The 20,873-nt window shown below is 41.9% G+C and overlaps 2 protein-coding genes across 3 annotated transcripts in view; both read left to right on the forward strand.

Moving 5' to 3' along the window:
- Nucleotides 1-10,935, forward strand: part of sntb2 (syntrophin, beta 2) — a 38,425-nt gene extending 27,490 nt beyond the window's left edge. The window contains exons 3-7 of the mRNA XM_020586585.1: nucleotides 2,048-2,261; nucleotides 3,552-3,694; nucleotides 3,878-4,074; nucleotides 5,981-6,171; nucleotides 8,667-10,935. Coding sequence (XP_020442241.1) covers nucleotides 2,048-2,261; nucleotides 3,552-3,694; nucleotides 3,878-4,074; nucleotides 5,981-6,171; nucleotides 8,667-8,759 — 838 coding nt within the window. The 3' untranslated portion in view covers nucleotides 8,760-10,935. The remainder of the gene's footprint in view (nucleotides 1-2,047; nucleotides 2,262-3,551; nucleotides 3,695-3,877; nucleotides 4,075-5,980; nucleotides 6,172-8,666) is intronic.
- Nucleotides 10,936-11,246: 311 nt separating this feature from the next.
- vps4a (vacuolar protein sorting 4 homolog A) lies at nucleotides 11,247-20,407 on the forward strand. Of its 2 annotated transcripts, none has more exons than XM_020586584.1 (11): nucleotides 11,247-11,483; nucleotides 12,168-12,279; nucleotides 12,377-12,521; nucleotides 12,614-12,675; nucleotides 12,917-13,036; nucleotides 14,139-14,295; nucleotides 16,275-16,423; nucleotides 16,701-16,782; nucleotides 17,372-17,591; nucleotides 17,716-17,856; nucleotides 19,091-20,407. In XM_020586584.1, the coding sequence occupies exons 1-11, from the start codon at nucleotides 11,463-11,465 to the stop codon at nucleotides 19,190-19,192; spliced, it is 1,311 nt and encodes a 436-aa protein (XP_020442240.1). In that variant the 5' UTR covers nucleotides 11,247-11,462; the 3' UTR covers nucleotides 19,193-20,407. The 2 variants fall into 2 exon arrangements, with proteins under 2 accessions (XP_020442240.1, XP_020442239.1); XM_020586583.1 differs by lacking the exon at nucleotides 11,247-11,483 and adding an exon at nucleotides 11,742-11,890.
- Nucleotides 20,408-20,873: the final 466 nt, after the last annotated feature.

Below are 20,873 nucleotides of genomic sequence, written 5' to 3' on the forward strand. Positions count from 1 at the left end.
TGGGGTCCTTGAGGATGGAGGCAGCTTTCCTACGCACCCTGCGGTGGTCGCCGACCTCCAGCAGAATAGTGTAGAGTCGGACTCTGAAAACACCAAATACTTTTACTTACCTCAATTAGAACTTCAAAACTCTCCAGGAACTGCACCATTTTAGGCATTACAACCTCTTATCTTATCTCATCCTTCAGCTCTTTAAAGAACTTCAGCCATTTCTTGTTTCTAATTGCCTACCTTGAGCACTGCTAGAGGGCAGGAAATCAGTTTTAGTTCAGTTTGACTTAAGGAGTTCTAGGTAATGGCTGTACATACAAAAACTAAAGTGCATGAATAATATGTCAAACGCTTTTATGAATTTTCAGCGGGTGTGTCAAAATAAATCAGTGACACAATGTAATATTCTGTCCCAAATACCGGTTTAGATAAACTTTTCAAAACAGAATTTTTTTAATGTGATATTTGTACATTCATTCATTCATTCATTCATTTTCTACCGCTTAATCCCTGAGCGGGGTCACGGGGGGGGGCTGGGGCACACATAACTAAAAAAAATTTGGATCAACAGAGTTATTACAATTTTACTTATTGAAATTATTGTTGAGTCCTACCATCAAAAGCTTTTCACATTATAGTTAGACCTAGGCTAGTACCCCATTAATGATCAATGTGATGGCTTGCTTGAAGGTCAGCTGTAGTAAGGCTCCACTGAACTGAATGGTATAAAGCTATTGATGTGGTGACAGTATGTTAGAGGTGATTCTGGCTCTGGCTTTTCATGTGGCTCCTGAACCACTGCTTTCAGTTGCATGGTCAAAGTTTGGTATGACGACAGCATCACAGCAGAGGCATAGTGGTTCAGAGGCCATGAAAAGAAAAACATCGAAAACCTTTATTTCTGGCATTGCTGTAATGATAAATGCAAACAGCCATTTTACGATATTTAGACATTTTCAAAACTTCATACTTTTAAAATATTTAGCTTTATTTTGAAAGTTTTGCTCCATTCAAATGAATGGGAATATTCTACTTCAGCATAATTTCAGCTATCAAAATGTTCAGCTGTTCAAGGACATTCGTGCTTCTCTTAAGATGCTTTCTAAACTTCATACATTTGAAATATTTAGCTTTATTTTGAAAATCTTGCCCCATTCAAATGAATGGGAAATTCTACTTCAGCACACTTTCAGCTATCAAAATGTTCAGCTCTTCAAGGACATTCATGCTTCTCTTTAGAACTTTTCTGAACTTCATACTTTTTAAGTAATTAGCTTTATTTTGAAAATCTTGCCCTAATCCCAGGTCTTTGCACAGCTGTATGAAACAACAGCTGTTCTTGTCACGCTGTTTAATGTAGTTCACTATTGCTATGGCATCTTTGTGTTGTCAACTATTTCAACAAAGAACTTCCACACACATCCATCCATATCTTCTCATCCTTCAGCTCTTTAAACAATTGATTTCAGGCATTTTCAGGGCAATCCTCACAATGTTTCATTTCAATAGCCACACTGTAGTAGTCCACAGGGTGTAATTGGGAATTCTCTCTCACTCACTCACTCACTCACTCACACACACCTGCTCATTTTACCTACTTTGTGGGGACGAATGAGACAATTTTCACATCTTTATAAGGTCAGCATAGTTTCAACTACAAAAGCCATTCAGGTATCAAAATGTTCTCTTCAAGGACATCCCTGCTTGTATATATTTCATCTCATCCTTCAGATAATTCAAAAAAGAACTTCAGCCAATTCTTCTCAACTATTTCAACAAAAAAACTTCAGCCATTTCTTCTCATCCTTCTGCCGTTTTGGCTATTGATTTCAGGCATTTTCAGAGCAATGCATTACTAGTTCTATATGTTATACCATTTCATGTGTAGGTTAAATGTATTTTCATTGAAAAATGTCAGTATCACACAGTATTCCACAGTTTGTTCATGATGCAGTCACAGGGTCCCAGAAAATCTCACCGTAGTCTTTTCTCGTGAGGTGTTTTATGTGATTTTGTCTAGTCTCTGTCTGCTGATAACGCTGACCGGTCTCCCGTTCAGACTGCTGGAGCTCCATTCCCCAGATGGCCAGCACACAGTGGTGCTGCGTTGTAAAGATGGCCCCACCGCCAACTCCTGGTTCACCGCTGTCCACACTAACATTGCTGCCTTGCTGCCTCAGACCCTGGTTCACATCAACGCCTACCTGGGGGCCACGTCATCGACCTCCACACACCCCCACCTTAAACACATTGGCTGGTTGGCCGAACAGGTACTCTCAGCCACATGCTGTGTTAGACGTGATCATCTTTTTAATTTGCTTTGTGCTCGTTGCTCATCTTTAACTGATTTTATACAACATCCCAGAACAGATTAAGACAAGAATAAGACAAGTCTCTGTATAATTACTTGTTGAGTGAACAGAGAAAAACAGTGACACGGATTCGGTTCTGATTAATATAGATTTGACACATGTTGCTCTCAAAAGGAAATTCAGGGGTTTTTCAGCATAGTTTACCACAGTCCCCGTTTCATTACTCTTATGTCACTGTACATACGCAGACCTGAAACACACTGTACAGCCCGACATTTCTGCTCTAATGTTATAAGTGCTGCACAACACAGGGAGAGTGTTTCCTTGAACTTGCCTTAGTTCTAAATCTAAAGGTGTCCAGTGAGAGATAAAGCAGGGCTGGTCTCAGTTCACTTGCAGGAATGATATCTTTTCACTTTAAGTGTTCATTCGGGGTCATGTTGAATGTGTGGCTGGGCTCAAACAGGAAACACAAATGGAAGTTTCCACTGCAGTACAATGTTTCCTGTAGAGCCCACTCACCACAGTTACATTCACAAACACGCTGTCTGGTTTAATATCATTTTTGTTCACTGTCTTTACACAGTCTCTCAGCCTTGGCTCAGACAAACACATATCACTGGTTTTTAAACTATAATGCTATTACAAATTCAGGGCAGACTGTCAGGGCGAGCTACTTAGCTCCTCTCCAGCTGCACTGCCACAGTACATCATTATGCTTGTTTGTCAGACTGCATCACTAGAACTGTACTGCATAGCCTGTTTTAGTCTATACCCTATAGTACTGTACCTTTACCCATACCCTGTAGTAGTTTGTACCTTCCTCTCTCTCAGTTTACTGCCTTTTGTATGAGGTCGTATATACACAGAAATGATTCATGACATTATTTTTAAAACAGCCTCACTTTACTAAAACTTTCCAGCAGGTACTATACATAAGTACTGTATATCTGTACTCTGTCATGCCACAGTAATACTGTACCCCATTCCCTATGGTTGTTTATGCCCCATCAGACCTTTTTGAAAGCTCTTACACGCTTTAAAAAGTGATGAATGATATGATGTGTCATCAGCACAAGTGAACTACTGAGTGGAACTGGAGAACACATCTGCTCAGTTTTCTAACTTATATAAGCCTAATTATAATAAAATATTTTCTGAGAGTTAGAGGAAGGCTCTTACGTGCAGGGTGACTGTGGTCACAGGAAATGGGTGTAGTTCTGCTTTTGACATGTCTGTCTTCTTCAGGTCCAACTGGAAGGTGGACGGACGCAGTACAAACCGGTGGTTATGGCACTGACGGAGAAGGACATTCTTCTGTTTGAATCGGTGCCATGGAGCAGAGAGGCCTGGTCCGTGCCTCTGCTTACACACCCACTGTTGGCCACCAGGTGAAGTCAACAGACAGCAGCATGATTCAGCTGAAGCTTTACACTGTGGAAATGTTCTAATAAACAGCTGAAGAGAACTTGAGCCAGTCGTACAGGAGTCTTGCCAGTTCACGTTATCTTTGCGCGATAACTTTAAGAACATTAAGTGTGCTTGAATTTTAATGGATGCGTCTATCTCTCCAGGCTGGTCCATTCTGGCAGTGTCCAGGGATCTCCTGCCCAGGGCTCAGACCTGGTGTTTGCCACTCGGACAGGCACGGGCCGGGGCATCGAGTCCCACGTCTTCCGAGTGGAGAGCCACTGGGATTTGTCTTCCTGGACTCGAGCCCTCGTGCAGGGGGCACACACTGCCGCGGAGCTCATCAAGGAAGTCTCCATTGGTGAGTGTGGGTGTGTGCGCTTGCATGAGATTGTTCTATAGTAAGTCCATAGCTGAGTTCGCTCTGAATACTGGCCTCGGGTTTTTGGGAAGGATGTTCACTTCATATACAGCAGTGTAACTACCATGATGATTGGTTCTAGGGACGGGCAATGATGTTCAAACTTTCAAATAGTCAATAAAAAAAAAAAAACTACTAATATTTCATGTGACTACGGTTTTGTCTTTAAAAACAAAGAGCTGCTGTTTTCCCTTGCTTTTACCAGCACCTGGAAACGCGTTAATGAGGTCAGTATATCATTTGACTACTGCACCAAATCCAAACGGCAGAAACACTCCAAGACCACAGCCATGAAAAAGTTCTGTGTGGAACTCCTTAGAGAAAGTACATGACAATGAGGTGCAGTGAAAACTGCCAGGTTAAGCATATCATAAATCGACAACACCTCTGTACAGACATTAGAAGGCATCGGGCAGAAAGTGGGGCGTGGTCTGCAGATCAACTGTCAGTGGCTTTGTCACCTGAAGAAGTTTGATAATAATCAGTATAATATTAAAAAAGATGACACTGGTAAAACAGGACTGCTACATAAAGAGTACTTTTACTTTTGGTACTTTCTGCCTATAGTATTTTTGTACTTCTATAAATTACATGGAGAACGTTTACTTGTATGAGCGTATTCTGGTATTGTTATTGAGGTACTGTGTACCAGAATGAGGAAAATGTATGTGCTGATATTTTAAAAAGTATTATTCTCACTGATCTATCAAGGTAAACAAGACATACCAATTGTACACGAGGGTTTTTTTTTTCAGCTATGTACAGGACTTAATTATTTATATATACAAAATATTTGAATGTTGACATACTTCGACGGTGACAGGAAGTCCTTGATACCAACTGCATCAGAAAGAGTAGCTCTGTGTAGGAAAAGCAGAAGCAGGAGCCAGCATCGGTGAATGTTTCCACTCTGTACAGAACAATAGTTTGGAACAGCGCTGGGACAGTAACACACACTGAGTACACTATGACCTGAGTACAGTTAAAGCTGCCCCAGGCTGGACTTTCATGCCTCGGTGCTGGCAATCCATACAGCCCATTCTTGTGAACATGATATCTCAGGAACTGATTTGATTTCGGTGGTCAAAGTTCAAAGGTCACTGTGACTTGGTGTTTCTCCCAGTCTTGTGAACATGATATTTCAGGAACACCATGAGGGAATGTATTCAAATGAGACACAAGTGTCTACTTGGATCCAGTGATAAACTGATAAGATGTTGGTGATCAGAGGTCAAAGGTCAGTGGCCTCAGTTCTGTCCCATATCCATGGATTTGACTGGATGGTGCAAAGTGGTAATTCTAGTTATATGCGGTAGACTTATCTTTGGGTTGCACTAGAGAGGAACATCCCACCCAGTTTAATTTTTTTAGATGCTGTAGCTTAACTTTGTTTGTTTGTGTTATTATGTAGGGGACAAAAATGGTCACTGATGACATTTTGTTAATATAAGAGGGTTTACAAGTTACAACATACCTATTAGACCCTAAGAACAGATTTAGATTGCTGGTAACGCGCAGTGTGGCTTCAACCTTTGAATAGGGCCCGGGGCAGCACAGTGGCGCAGTGGTTAGCACCGTTGCCTCACAGCGAGAAGGTTCTAGGTTCGGGCCCCACCCGGGACCTTTCTGTGTGGAGTTTGCATGTTCTCCCCGTGCTTGTGTGGGTTCTCTCCGGGTACTCCGGCTTCCTCCCACAGTCCAAATACATGCAGGTTAGGTTGATTGGTGTCTCTAAATTGCCCATAGGAGTGCGCGTGCGTGTGTGTGGTTGTTCGTCTATGTGTTAGCCCTGCGATGGATTGGTAACCTGTCCATTGCCCAATTTGCCGGCTGGGACTTCTTCCAGGTTGCACATTGAACAGGCAGGACGTTCGGCTGATCCTGCACTATGAGAAGGGCTTCACTGTGACAAGAGAGCCGGCTGACCCACCTGGGGGCACTGTGCTGTACAGATACCCCTACGAGAAGCTCAAAATGTCCGCTGACGATGGAATACGCAATCTTTACCTTGACTTTGGGGGCCCAGAGGGAGAAATGGTACGTAGCTGTGGAAACAAGACATACTGTAATATTTTAGAGGAAGAAGAAGCTTTATTTTATTGTCATTGTAACATTGTGACACAACGAATTTTGTCTGGAGCCGAGGGCCCCGGGCCGCTGCGTGCGTACACACTGCCATCACGGGCAGCTTGGGTTCAATTTACAAGCTGTCAAATGGATTCACCGTTTTATGACAGCCATCTTGGCTTTCATTATCAATAATAAATTGATTAGTTTTTATTGATCATTTAGTGAAAAAAACTTGAATGAATTTATTATGAGATTATTAATCACAATTTTGTTCTTACTGTTTATAAATGAATGAACTAATACTTTTGTCATAAATGTGATAGAGAATCTACGTCATAGTGACTGACTACAGAGTGAGTATTGCCTTATCTCGGTGATTCAGGTACACATGGTTTTCTAATTACAGTTATATCTCAGAGGTTTGATAAGGAAACGCAAAGACTAAAGAATCACAGACTTGTCAAACATCAGTACCAATGTTCTTTGTTGCCTTGTACTTTGGTGATGTAAACTAATCATTTATTTTGCTGACCTCATACTAATTCTCCATCACTGCATTGCCCTTAATATTTTGGAGAGTTAGTAGCACACGGTATTAACTGATTGGAACATTTTGAAGCCAAAATCCATAACTTTGGTACTGGCTTCTAAGCTCTGAGGACCTTTTGGTTGGATATCATTGCAGATTGAATATTTTGTGGTGACTGGACAAAATAAGCAACTTGAAAGTGTTCTGAGCTCTTGCTGTCCTGCACTAAAGTCTGCATGTGTAGAAACAGCTGTCTGACCACATATGACGTAGTTTTACAAACAGGGCAGGAGGGGAGAAGAGGACCAGAGGGAGAAGAGAGTGGATACTGCTTGAGTTTGTTTTGACTCTCACGTCACCTTTAATGGTCAAAAATTAGAAAGAAAAGATAGTTAATGCGTTTTAGAAAATGCAGCTGAGGATTGAGAAGCAAAGAGTAGGACATGCAACCCGACAGAATAGACCTTGTCCAAGGGTGTTTTTCCAGTCTCTTATATGGGTCATCGTTTTCCTCACTTGCGTCTTCTTCTCACCTCTTAGTCCCACCCACGTAAGATGCGAGAAGAAAAAAAACACAAGGAAATCGTGACTTGAGAAAACATGTTATTAAAGACAAGACATCCTTTCCTCCTCTCCTTTATCTGAAGCATCCAATCACCAACCAATTTATGATAAAGAGGCATGGCAGTTCATAAAAAACTTCCACAAGGGATGGTCTCATGTATCCTTGCTCATAGCTTCTCCAGCAGCCTCCTCGCTCCTCAGAGTCAGTATAAGATACTTGGAATGTCCTTGATCCTCAGTCAACTGGAAGGACACCCGGGTTGAGAAAGGATCAAATCCCAAGGAACTATCCTATAAGAGACATGAAACACACCCTAGGTGAATCCCAATTCTCTTATTTTACAAAGAGAGTTACACTGACTTGGCTGCTATCTTCTAAAGTAAGAAGTTGAAATCACTCACTTGAAGAAGGTTCTGGGTTCGAGCCCCAGCCGACCCGGGGCCTTTCTGTTTGGAGTCTACATGTTCTCCCTGTGCCTGCGTGGGTTCTCTCCAGGTTCTCCTGCTTCCTCCTCCTCCAGTCCACAGACATGCAGCTTAGGTTGACTGGTGACTCTAAACTGCCCGTAGGAGTGAATGTGGTTGTTTGTCCACATGTCAGCTCTGTGACAGACTGGCGACGGGTCCAGGGTGTACCCCACCTCTCGCCCAGTGTCAGCTGGGATTGGCTCCAGCCCCCCCGTGACCCTGTCCTGGAATAAGTGGTATAGATTAATGGATGGATGATTATACTTGACATTTTAAGTTACAGGTGTCAAAACATTTATACACATGTTCTACAGCCTTTTTGACTGTCTCCCTCAAATATTGTTTCCCTTTAATAACTAGCTAATTAGCTGAACTATCTACAACAGAACCCCGCATTGGTTTGCAAGGCTGTTCATCATTAAAAGTAGTAATTTGCTGATAAATCCCGCCGTTAATCACCCGCTTGGAACAGTTTGAAGCTACATGAGTCACATGACCTGCTGCCATTTTCTTCTTTTGGGTTCCTGGCTACAGTAATAGTTCCACAGAAGTAGAACTCTCCACGCTATGTCTGAGACATTGCCTGCTTACAGTATAATTCACTAATTCAAAAACTGCATTAATGCAACTATGGAGTGAGGAGGAGTGACTACTTATGTTAGGTACAGATGAAAGGAATGTAAGAATACAGAAATTAACTGATTTCATATGTAAAATGCTACCAATTATCTTTCATTTTAGCAAAAGCAGGGAGGGGGTCAGATATCTTACAAAGGATTCTTATGACTAAAAGTTACCTTTATGTTACATCCTTATTTGTCTTTTTTCCTGGCAATCTGCCTTTGTTGTTTTCCTCCTTCCACCTTCCCTCTCTCACATCTTTCCTCCCTCCATGCTCCAGGTATTTGACCTCCACTCTGGTCCAAAGCCAGTGGTGTTTGTCCTCCACTCCTTCCTGTCAGCCAAGCTCACTCGTATGGGCCTGTTGACGTGAAGCAACCAACAACAGCGGTGTGGATGAGAGGATGGGCCTACGCACAGTGGGGATGGGAGGATGCCTCTAAAATACCAATCATGTGATTAACGTTTTTATTTTAGCTTTTCCAGTTTTCTTCTTTCACAGCTGAAGTTAAGCTTGAGGTGATGCTGCAGTGAAAATGAGTTGTATTGTTGATTGTCTCAAAAAAAACGCCTTCTCTTCCAGTTTCTCCTCGGCCACCTGCAGCAATTGCAAGGCCAGGTGAACGTAGGTGACACTTTGTTTGGCGACATGAGGTGTTGGAAAATAGTTGCAACACACAAAGATTAGCTCTTAACAATCTCATAACATTCCATATAAAATTGTAATCATTGTCATTATCCAATATGATGTAAAAAGAAAAAGATGCTGAGATGAGTTTGAGATTACATCACCAGTTTGCTTCAGGCTAAGTGTTAAAAGGAACAAGTTTAAGATGATGAACACACAGCCAAGCACAGATAGGTAATTCATCCTTTCTTTACTCTGTCATTCCACGACAGCCTTCCAATGTACTTTGGGCTCTTTTTAATGGATTTGTTTGTCTTTGTGCAAGTGGCTGAAGCTGTTTTAGTCACATTGCAGTTACTGAGCAGAGATTGTGTGAATGAAAAGAGGTCCGTGTGTGTCTGTCTGTACTACATGCTTCTCTTGGCTTGATAGTGTGCCTGCTTTTTGACAGACTCACCTTTTCACACATTATCCCAAGCTACTGTTGTAATCAGGAGCACCAACTATGCCTTTTTACATGTGGTCAAGACTCTTTGTAATGTTTCCTGTTTCAGGAGCGCCAACTGTGCCTTTTTACATGTGGTCAAGACTCTTTGTAATGTTTCCAGTTTCACACAGTGAGAGATTTTTAAGCTTTTGACACACAAGCAATAGTATTACTCTTATAGTGTAAACATTACTTTTTTGTCATTAGTTTTTTAAGTGTATAGCTCATGATAGCATGACTCGCTGACATTGAACTCTGTATCAGATGATGGTATATGACATGACAGTGTATTACCTCCCATTTAGTACCTACACTACCACATTGTCTACATCTCCATGTCCCTGCCATCTCCTTTCATTCCTCTGCTTGAGATTACTTGTCTCTTGTCACCATTCCCACATCATGTCCCTGGCCAGCAGGCTTGTTTTAAGGTGGGCCATCACTTGACAGAGGTACCAGTGTATGTTAATAATTTATATTAGATTATTATATAATAATAATATTATGTTATATTATATTATTCCCAAGGTCAAGAATGAACTTGTATGATTGTATGAAACCTGAATTGAACTCGTTAGCAAACACTGTCATGGCAGCAGTTTGTTTATCTGATGTCTTTGTGATGGTTGGACAACTTTTTTTTGCTCGTTTATGAAAGCAAACCTCTAACCATATAGCTCCTAGACCTACATATATAACTCTTTTTCAAGCTATGATTGAGTGGCTCTGTTAAAAGATAAGCATACTTTGCTTCCCTTAAAACAATATGCATATGTGGGAGGTTTGAGCTATATTTGTCCTGACATGAAGTCCTCTTCTGTCATCCTACTATTTCACAATGCTTTTCATTTCATGTTAATCACGCTTCTCCAACTGGCTGCATAGAATTGATTGTCTGAAGCTGGTCAACCTTCAACAAGCTATAGGCGGTGCCTCTTTGAGCTTGAATAACTAACCTGTGCACTAAATAACCCCTTTAAACCTGTGAATGTACTCTTCTCTTCCTTGTAATGTTTTTTAAAGCCTCCTTGCTCTTTATTTCTGAAATTGTGGCTATCCCGTCTATACAAAGCAATGCTTCTACCAAAAGTAATATCTGTGGCAGCTTGCGTCCAACACAATCATTAAACTGAAAGGTTACAAGAGGATAAGGTGCTGCTGCAACAACCAGTCATATGCAAAGTATTTTAAACTTCCTTCCAAGATACAGTATACAAGGTATGATTGTAATAATCTCAAATGTAAATACCTACCAATAAAACTGTTTTAATTTCGTGTGTGGTTTGTTGTGAGGGTTAGAACATTTAGATGTTATGTCCTGTAATACAGACAGTACTGTACTTCGATTCATTCATTGTGGGGTATAAGTATGGAGGACCAAAACTTTATATTTGATTATGGCAGTTTTGGTCCTCCATAATTATATATGTACTTCAGGTATAAAACAAATACGGCCACTAGGTGGCGGTAGGCGCAGTCCCGGGAAGCATTTGCCACTCACCCCAGTTGCTAGTATTAGCAACTGTCATACGGCCGAAAGATGTCAACTTATCACTTCAAATGAAACTTGGGTAGTTGTATAGTATTTACGATGTCCTGTTAACTAAAGCGTTGTAATTTTCATTTAACGAAGATCCCATCCATAACATATTTTTGATTAGGCTGGTGAATAGGTGTAACCTTGTCATATTTGGGACATATACACTTGGTGTAATATTTTGGAAAAATTGACCGGAAGTTACCTGTGTATTAGCTCCCTTGTCGGTAGACGCAGTGTTGCTGTGGTTTTGTTAGGTGAGGCGGAACCATTATCTTTGCTAGCTAGCACATTAGCAACTGTTCTTATCATGTGAAGAGCAACCTGTCACCTCACAAGAGACTGTTAGCATTTCTTCGCTTTTCCACCTTCGGTGAGGATCAGAGGGGAGGTATCTGGGCAGATAACAAAAGAGTGAGATGAAATGACAACGTCAACATTACAGGTGGGTTATTAGCTAGCTAGCTAACGTTAGCTTGGAATCTGCTGTACAATGGACATAACGTTAGCTTAACCGTTACAGCAGCTTCACTGCAAGCTAGCTTGCTAGCAAAACAGTTGACGCTAAAGCCAGCTAATGTTAGCAAGGTAGTTTGGTGAACGCTAACTGAGCCTGGAAATGTTTCTGTTCCGTTGTCTTGAAAATAACAACACCGCTAACATATAACGTTACTGTACTTTTGTAACCACATGATATATGATTTTGAATAATTAATAATCAGCTCCGTGGATTGCTAGCTAGCGTTAAACCTTTACTGGACAATGCTTATAACAGTACCAGTCGCTAACTTAGCGTTAGTTGGGCTATGGCTCCTGCTCGCAGACAATAAACACGGGGAAAAACAGACTAAGGTTATGAAGCGTCTTATTCAACCGATTGGCTTAAGAAACGGCATAGGCAGCACAAAACATAAAACAGTCCAGTGAATGTTGTCGTAGAGCCAGAGACACTATCGTAACGTTATGACATGTTAGTTCTGTAACCTGCTGATGCTTTGTTGGTTGAAGCTCCAGCGTTGACATGTGGATGACTAGCACATCTGTACATTCCCTGCCTTTACTTCGGTGTCTCCACCCCCAAGCCATCGCACATTTGTCCTCTGACATTGTTAATCTCTATCGGTTTCAGAAAGCGATTGATCTTGTGACCAAAGCCACGGAAGAAGACAAGGCAAAGAATTATGAGGAGGCCTTGCGCCTGTATCAGCATGCTGTGGAATATTTTCTTCATGCCATCAAATGTGAGTATTGCAGCCTGACATGTAGTTGAACTACCCTTCTGTTGGTACAAGGTGGGCTCTATTCTCATTGCCACTTGAAATGAAATCTTTCCTTTAGATGAGGCCCACAGCGACAAGGCAAAGGAAAGCATACGAGCAAAGTGCATGCAGTACCTGGACCGAGCAGAGAAACTTAAGGACTACTTGAAGAATAAAAACAAACAAGGCAAGAAGCCAGTCAAGGAGGCACAGAGCAATGACAAGTATGCTTTCATTTTCCTGCTGTATCAGAGAACATGTTCAAGTGTCAGGTTCGGAAATGGGCTTTGATTGTATTGTCATGCTTTTATTCAAGGAGTGATAGTGACAGTGAAGGTGAAAACCCAGAGAAGAAGAAACTCCAGGAGCAACTTATGGGTGAGTGGGCGTGTATGAAATTAGTTGTAATCTAGTGGATATTTGTGTGAGATTTGATACTTTATGGAAAATACTGCTCTCCTTATCTATGAAAATACATGACATACTGACATACAGTATGTTAGCTTTTTTTACTAGTGGTCTTATCATTGCCAGGCCTACAGCTGGATGTTTGCCATTGCTGTACAGTATGCATTTCAACGGTGTCAAGGACTTAATCATGTTTTGCCTGTTCGTTCAGGTGCTATTGTAATGGAGAAGCCCAATGTCAGGTGGAATGATGTGGCTGGACTGGAGGGGGCCAAGGAAGCACTGAAGGAAGCCGTCATCCTGCCCATCAAGTTTCCTCACCTCTTCACAGGTACTGCTGGATCTTCTCCCTCATGTTTATACCCACGAATTATCATACACTGACATCGAAAGTTAAAAAGACATGGAAAAGGAAAATATATTTTTAGCTTTGCTTGAAGATAAAAATGTATATTATTTGTTGTTTTCTGATATCGACCAATCTACAGAATATATTTGGCATCAATTCTCTGAATTCAGCTTCTCAAATGTGAGGATTTGCAACTTTTTGTTACTTTGATATTTTTGTTTTATATCACTGTAAATGTGATCTCTTTGTATTCTAGATTGTGGGTTGCAACATTTGAAGGCCATTTTCAAGTTTCTTTTGTTTTATAGACTGTTAATTTGAGAACATAAGGATGAATCTAGGGCTATATGATAAATCTATTTGTGAGGGTGATTTAGATCCCCGTGAGATCTCAGTCTCAAGTGACAATGATTCTGCCATGTTTGCATTAGCAGGGAGATGCTTGTCTCAAACCAAGCACTCCCTTTTCCTCACTAAGATGCGTTAACCAATATAAACAAATCTAACATGTTTGACATTGTGAAGAATAGTCTGTGCCATCCTGCAACTATTTATCAAACGTTGCGCTGCCTGCCCTGTTCACCTGGCGCAGAATAGCAGGCAGAAGTAAATCACTTTGAGGTTATTGGTTACCACTGGTTAACAGTTACTGGTTAACGCAGCTTAGCAAGAACGCAGCTTAGCGAGGAAAAGGAGCACTTGGTTTGATGCAAGGCATCTCTGTGCTAATGCAAACATGGCAGAATCATTGTCATGTGTCTGAGATCTAAATCACGCTCGCATATTAATTTATTGTGCAACCCTAGATGAATCCATGGTGACAATTAGTTTGTAGTCTCACTACATAATACCTGAAATGTCACTTTAGATGTTTTTGGATTGTCATTCCAACCTTACCTGTATAGTGGATGTTGTTCTGCTACTCCTTTTGTAAAAGCTTTCCATAATGTTATCATGTAAAGTGACTTAGTTGTCATTTGCTCTGGACTGGCAGGACCGGCCGTGGGACACTACCCTACTAATGTGTCCACGTGTTTTCTTCCCTAGTATGACTGACATTACTTCTGGGTTTCTCTGTTCAAAGGCAAGCGGACTCCATGGCGAGGCATCCTGCTGTTCGGCCCTCCAGGGACGGGAAAGTCATACCTGGCTAAGGCTGTGGCAACGGAGGCCAACAACTCCACCTTCTTTTCTGTCTCTTCTTCAGACCTCATGTCCAAGTGGCTGGGAGAGAGTGAGAAGTATGTTCTGTCTTCAGAGTTGGCTGTCGCAAACGACTCTATTATAAAGAAGGAATGTCAGGACATGATCTATTCAGAAATATATTATGGTAAAGGAATAAAGCAGAATGATTCTGTTTCCCATGTTCATTGTAGTACAGATTTTCAGCCTACTTAGTGGAAATCTGACTCTTCACCCCTTTTGAATTTTTAAGCTGATCAAACTGAGTTTAATGATGCACTATATGATATCGACACCCTCCATTGAACCTACAGTCAGGTCCATAAATATTGGGACATCGACACAATTCTAACATTTTTGGCTCTATACACCACCACAATGGATTTGAAATGAAACGAACAAGATGTGCTTTAACTGCAGACTGTCAGCTTTAATTTGAGGGTATTTACATCCAAATCAGGTGAACGGTGTAGGAATTACAACAGTTTGCATATGTGCCTCCCACTTGTTAAGGGACCAAAAGTAATGGGACAGAATAATAATCATAAATCAAACTTTCACTTTTTAATACTTGGTTGCAAATCCTTTGCAGTCAATTACAGCCTGAAGTCTGGAACGCATAGACATCACCAGACGCTGGGTTTCATCCCTGGTGATGCTCTGCCAGGCCTCTACTGCAACTGTCTTCAGTTCCTGCTTGTTCTTGGGGCATTTTCCCTTCAGTTTTGTCTTCAGCAAGTGAAATGCATGCTCAATCGGATTCAGGTCAGATGATTGACTTGGCCATTGCATAACATTCCACTTCTTTCCCTTAAAAAACTCTTTGGTTACTTTTGCAGTATGCTTTGGGTCATTGTCCATCTGCACTGTGAAGCGCCGTCCAATGAGTTCTGAAGCATTTGGCTGAATATGAGCAGATAATATTGCCCGAAACACTTCAGAATTCATCCTGCTGCTTTTGTCAGCAGTCACATCATCAATAAATACAAGAGAACCAGTTCCATTGGCAGCCATACATGCCCACGCCATGACACTACCACCACCATGCTTCACTGATGACGTGGTATGCTTAGGATCATGAGCAGTTCCTTTCCTTCTCCATACTCTTCTCTTCCCATCACTCTGGTACAAGTTGATCTTGGTCTCATCTGTCCATAGGATGTTGTTCCAGAACTGTGAAGGCTTTTTTAGATGTCGTTTGGCAAACTCTAATCTGGCCTTCCTGTTTTTGGGGCTCACCAATGGTTTACATCTTGTGGTGAACCCTCTGTATTCACTCTGGTGAAGTCTTCTCTTGATTGTTGACTTTGACACACATACACCTACCTCCTGGAGAGTGTTCTTGATCTGGCCAACTGTTGTGAAGGGTGTTTTCTTCACCAGGGAAAGAATTCTTCGGTCATCCACCACAGTTGTTTTCCGTGGTCTTCCGGGTCTTTTGGTGTTGCTGAGCTCACCGGTGCGTTCCTTCTTTTTAAGAATGTTCCAAACAGTTGTTTTGGCCACGTCTAATGTTTTTGCTATCTCTCTGATGGGTTTGTTTTGTTTTTTCAGCCTAATGATGGCTTGCTTCACTGATAGTGACAGCTCTTTGGATCTCATCTTGAGAGTTGACAGCAACAGATTCCAAATGCAAATAGCACACTTGAAATGAACTCTGGACCTTTTATCTGCTCATTGTAATTGGGATGAGGGAATAACACACACCTGGCCATGGAACTGCTGAGAAGCCAATTGTTCCATTACTATTGGTCCCTTAACAAGTGGGAGGCACATATGGAAACTGTTGTAATTCCTACACCGTTCACCTGATTTGGATGTAAATACCCTCAAATTAAAGCTGACAGTCTGCAATTAAAGCACATCTTGTTCATTTCATTTCAAAGTATAGAGCCAAAAATGTTAGAATTGTGTCGATGTCCCAATATTTATGGACCTGACTGTATTTCTGATACAGACTGGCCGAACCCCCAGTCTTTCTCAGGAAAATTGTGCTTCTCCTTTAATATTGCTGTGTCAATGTCCCGGTGTCTTCCAGGCTGGTGAAGAACCTGTTTGACCTGGCTCGCCAGCACAAACCATCAATCATCTTCATTGATGAGGTGGACTCGCTGTGCGGCTCCAGGAATGAGAATGAGAGCGAGGCTGCCCGCCGTATCAAAACAGAGTTCCTGGTCCAGATGCAGGGTGAGCCACAATTAGACTGACACAGTGAGAATGTATAATGACAAAGATGATGTATCAAATGATGTATACTGTTTTTAACTTTATTCAATCAGAGTAGTTTCACTGAGAGTCAGCCTCTTTTTTCCAGGAACGTCCTGATCACATTCACACCTGGAAGCTGCTCAGTACAGCAGCACAGTCTATACAATGGAACAGTATCACTTTTAGTGACAAATGGCTGTGAAATGTACAAAATCCAGTGAGAGATGATGTTGGCTGAAGCTCTCTGGTTTTGTAGGTGTGGGAAACAACAACGATGGTATCTTGGTACTGGGAGCCACCAACATCCCCTGGGTGCTAGACGCTGCCATCCGCAGAAGGTCAGATCACTATCCTACCTCATGCTTGCATATATTCATCTCACCCTTGGTTTGTTTTACAGAGGTTTTTGGGTATCATTAGCATAGCCCAAGTTTTTTCCATCTTGGTCAGTCAGAGGAGACGTTTCACTGGAGCTGTTAATGGTGATCCATGGCCACTGGAACACTGTCTCTAGGTTCAATGAGTGTTGCTTTAATAGTGTATTAATGTCAAGTGTTCATGTTTGTCCCCTCCACTGTTCCACTATCAAACTCAGAAGGGCCATGTGTTACTGGAAAGCAATACTGGAGATGACTTTCAGTTCTATATCACTGTCATGCAAAGACAGCGATAAAGTTAGTGAATGGATGTCCCACACAGATCCCACACTATCACTTGGTTGAGGATAATACTATGTAGCATTTTTATGAGTTTTTGCGTTGGTCTGTGGCTACAGAAATGCTGGACTCCCTGTGATAGATGCTCCTGTTTAGCCTACATTCAGCTCAGGCAGTGTTCACAAGCCCCGTCGGTGTGTTAGAAACCTTTGTGATCTGAACAGCCGGTGAACATGCGATTAAATGGAGCTTGTCCTCTGCCGTGTGTCAGATTTGAGAAGCGTATCTACATCCCTCTGCCGGAGGAGCCGGCTCGGGCTCAGATGTTCCGTCTTCACCTAGGCAACACACCACACAGCCTGAGCGAGGCCGACCTGCGGCAGCTCGCCCACAAAACAGACGGCTACTCTGGAGCCGACATCAGCATCATCGTCCGGGATGCTCTCATGCAGCCGGTTAGGAAGGTCCAGTCTGCCACGCACTTCAAAAAGGTGACCTCATGAGAAACCTTAAATCCTCTCTCAGCTGTCATTTTCCATGACTTCTGTACATGTTGCATTACCGTTTTGTGTGTGTGTGTGTGTGTGTGTGTGTTTTCTGGTTGTTACTGTGCAGGTTTGTGGTCCATCCCGAAGCAACAACCAGGTGATGGTGGATGACCTCTTGACGCCTTGTTCACCCGGCGACCCTGCAGCCATAGAGATGACCTGGATGGATGTGCCTAGTGATAAGCTACTGGAACCTATAGTCTGCATGGTGAGATACACACATACAATGAATCATCTAGAAACAAACTTCTTTTTCTGAACTGCTGTGCTGCAGCTCTTCATGTCAGACCTCTTGTCTTCCACTGCCTCTAGTGTGACAACTGGACCGGATCTTCACCCTGTCCATTAACCCAATACTGTGACTTTAACTTGGAATTTGTGATTGATGACAGATTGAAATGTACTGTGTATTCGTCCTTTATCACACATACTTAGACTTTTATCACTTATTTGCTGGTTTACTTCCCTTTGTCAGAAGGACAAGAAATAGTGGCAGGGTGGTGTTAACCTCAGCTCTAAAGTTTGGTTTTATCCCCGAAGCCATTAGACTAGAAATAAACAGAAATGGCCAGTCTAGCCTGTGCACATAAACCAGCAAATGCTCCTACACTCCTCACTTCTGCACTTTAACATAATATTGAACATGACATGTTGGCTATTGCAGCAAATGTCAGGCCACTGTGATTAAAATAAAATCCTTGTATATTCCAGCTCTTTGCGATATTTTCATATTTTGATTGCTTTTATGTGTAAAACTGAAATGTGTGTACTTCTGTTTACAAAGGTTTGCTTCAGATTTCCCCTGGAGGGATGAATGAAGCATTTTCATTTGAATTAATTAAACGGTATGCCACCATACTGTGCTGTGTTAGATATACACTGTAGAGTGCCAACCACCAATCAAAAATCAATGACAGGGTATGTGTTAATAATGTCTCCTCCTCTTTAGCTTTCTCGTCTTCATGCCAGTTGTGTATCTTGGTTACAGTGGTGGCTCTCGAACCCAATTCATATGCGCTGTCTTTAGATGTGATGTGAATGATTTCAAGCAGACCCTTGTCCTCCAGTGTTAATCAGTCTGCAAGCGGTAGCTACCCACTTAGCTATCGCTGTGGAAAGTTTATTCAGGCGTCTCCATTGCAAACTATCCAGCGTGGTCTGCCTTTGGTGAGCTGTGTGCTTGGCCAGCAGGTGACATTTGAAACTCATCGTACTGCACTGGTAACTCAGTTCACAAGGCCTAGGGTCATAATTACACATCAGAAACATTGGGGGTGTTAAAAGGAATTAGCCTAACATGTTATTGCATGAACTTTACCAGCACTAATTATAACATGATCAGTAGCAAAGGTCAGCCAATGGAAATCAGGCAGGATGATGGACAAATTAATAAATAAAAAAAATCACTGAAACAAAAATGACTCGTCTCCTCTCCTTTGCAGTCGGATATGCTGCGCTCTCTGTCCACCACCCGTCCTACTGTCAACACTGAAGACCTGCTGAAGGTGAAGAAGTTCACAGAAGACTTTGGGATGGAAGGCTGAGAGACAGAGCCCCCACCCTGCCCCGCCTCTCCCCAAGTCCATCAGAAGGGTCAAACAGCTCATCTTCCTCTCTGCTGCTATACCATCCTGTAGGCTGTTGCTTGGTTCACTGCCTCTCAGGGATGTCAAATAAATCACTGGTCTGTTTAAAGAAAATGACAAAAAATCCAGTTTCCTATTTCTGAATATCCAGTCCAGTGTTTTTGACTCCTTGGAGGACGTAGACCAAATGCAACAATAGAAAATTTGGTCTAATTGGGTAGTTGGACAGTAGAGCCCTTGTCTTTCCCCTGTTTGGGACAAGGTCCTGTTGTAGAGCAGCCACTAAAGTGCATTCACTACAGGAACTTCTCATCTAAGCTGCACCAACACTAGAAAAGCTGCATTTGAGTCTAAAGGCTTAAAGTTTGTCCCTCTCTGAGCCGACTGTGTCTCTGACTGAAGACTGTGTATTTTGTTGCCATTGTGCACTTTGCTTTGGATCACAGTGAAGGACAGTGATGTTCAAAGAAACAGAAGAAAGTAGCTCTACTGCTAGATGTACAAGTGTGTGAATGCATCTGTTTTTATTAAACGTACGTGTCTGCTTATGTGTATATGTTAGGAGCTCTATTACTTTATTTGACAAGGAGTTAAATTGATTATTGCTGCCTCCATGTCCTCCGTGTGTGTGTCACGCCTGTACCGCAGTGCTAAGCATTCATGCTCAGTATTTATAGAACAAGAGATGTGCTTAGTTCCACAATCCAAAAACTTGACAGAGGTTTTGAAAAGAAAAATCCTCTTTGCCCTTGAGGTAACATTCTTACTAAGAAGCTGCTCCGGAGTTTTGAATCATATCACGTTTTTCCTCAGCAGAACAAGCTTATATATTTGTCATGGGATTGTAGATATTGAACTTGTTTCTGTAAGGACTTACACCCTTGAAAACAGCAGTTACACAGGTGGAAAACTGTTTGTGGTAACATCTTAAGCTTTCAGTCACATCATATGAAGAAAAAGGCAGGGAAAAAAGTTTTAACGTGCTCCAAAAAAGTTTAGAATTCCATGACAACTGGCTGAAATCTGTCAGCTGATGATGATCGTGCCATGATCACAAGCTCCACAACAGCTACTAAACAGGCGGTGGCGACAGTTTTCTCAACTAATTCCAATGACAAGAATGAACTCTGTACAGTCCAGTTGCTATTTAAATAAGCAGTGCATTTCCCAGAATCCACTTGTCTGCCAGACTCCTCCTTTTGTTGAAGTTTGTGTTTAGGCAGTGGTCTGTTAGCACGGATGAATGTCGGTGCTTAAACCCACATAATCCAGCATGTCTCTGCTTTGCCCTGATGCACATTGTTGAACAGTGTTAGAGAAAATTATCTATACACTTGACATGTAACCTGACTTGAAGTATTTCTTTCATTGATGGGGCTCCGGTGAGTTTTTTTTTTCTTTTGGGGAGGCTAATTACACTCTCAACTAACACTACTATATTGTTTGTTGCTGTGTTCAGGCCTGGCTTTCCTTTGCAAGTTTCAGACAGAATGGAAAAGCAAGGCCTGTTTCCTGGCGAGGAGCAGGACACAGGCAGCCAGTTTTAAATCACCTTTAACATTGAACTGTTATTGGATGTCTGTTGTGTACCGACTCTTTGACCTCTCACTATTACATCAGGCTTGTCTGGGCGACCTGT

Source organism: Monopterus albus, unplaced genomic scaffold, assembly GCF_001952655.1.
Source record: "Monopterus albus unplaced genomic scaffold, M_albus_1.0 scaffold414.1, whole genome shotgun sequence".
Taxonomy (NCBI): Eukaryota; Metazoa; Chordata; class Actinopteri; order Synbranchiformes; family Synbranchidae; genus Monopterus; species Monopterus albus.

Bases quoted from the DNA above. Each gene is read 5' to 3' on its own strand.
- vps4a (XM_020586583.1), top strand. From the start codon at position 11,801: ATGCTTATAACAGTACCAGTCGCTAACTTAGCGTTAGTTGGGCTATGG. The intron at 11,891-12,167 runs GTTATGAAGCGT...TATCGGTTTCAG, and splicing joins ACGGGGAAAAACAGACTAAG to AAAGCGATTGATCTTGTGAC. The intron at 17,592-17,715 runs GTGACCTCATGA...GTTACTGTGCAG, and splicing joins CTGCCACGCACTTCAAAAAG to GTTTGTGGTCCATCCCGAAG.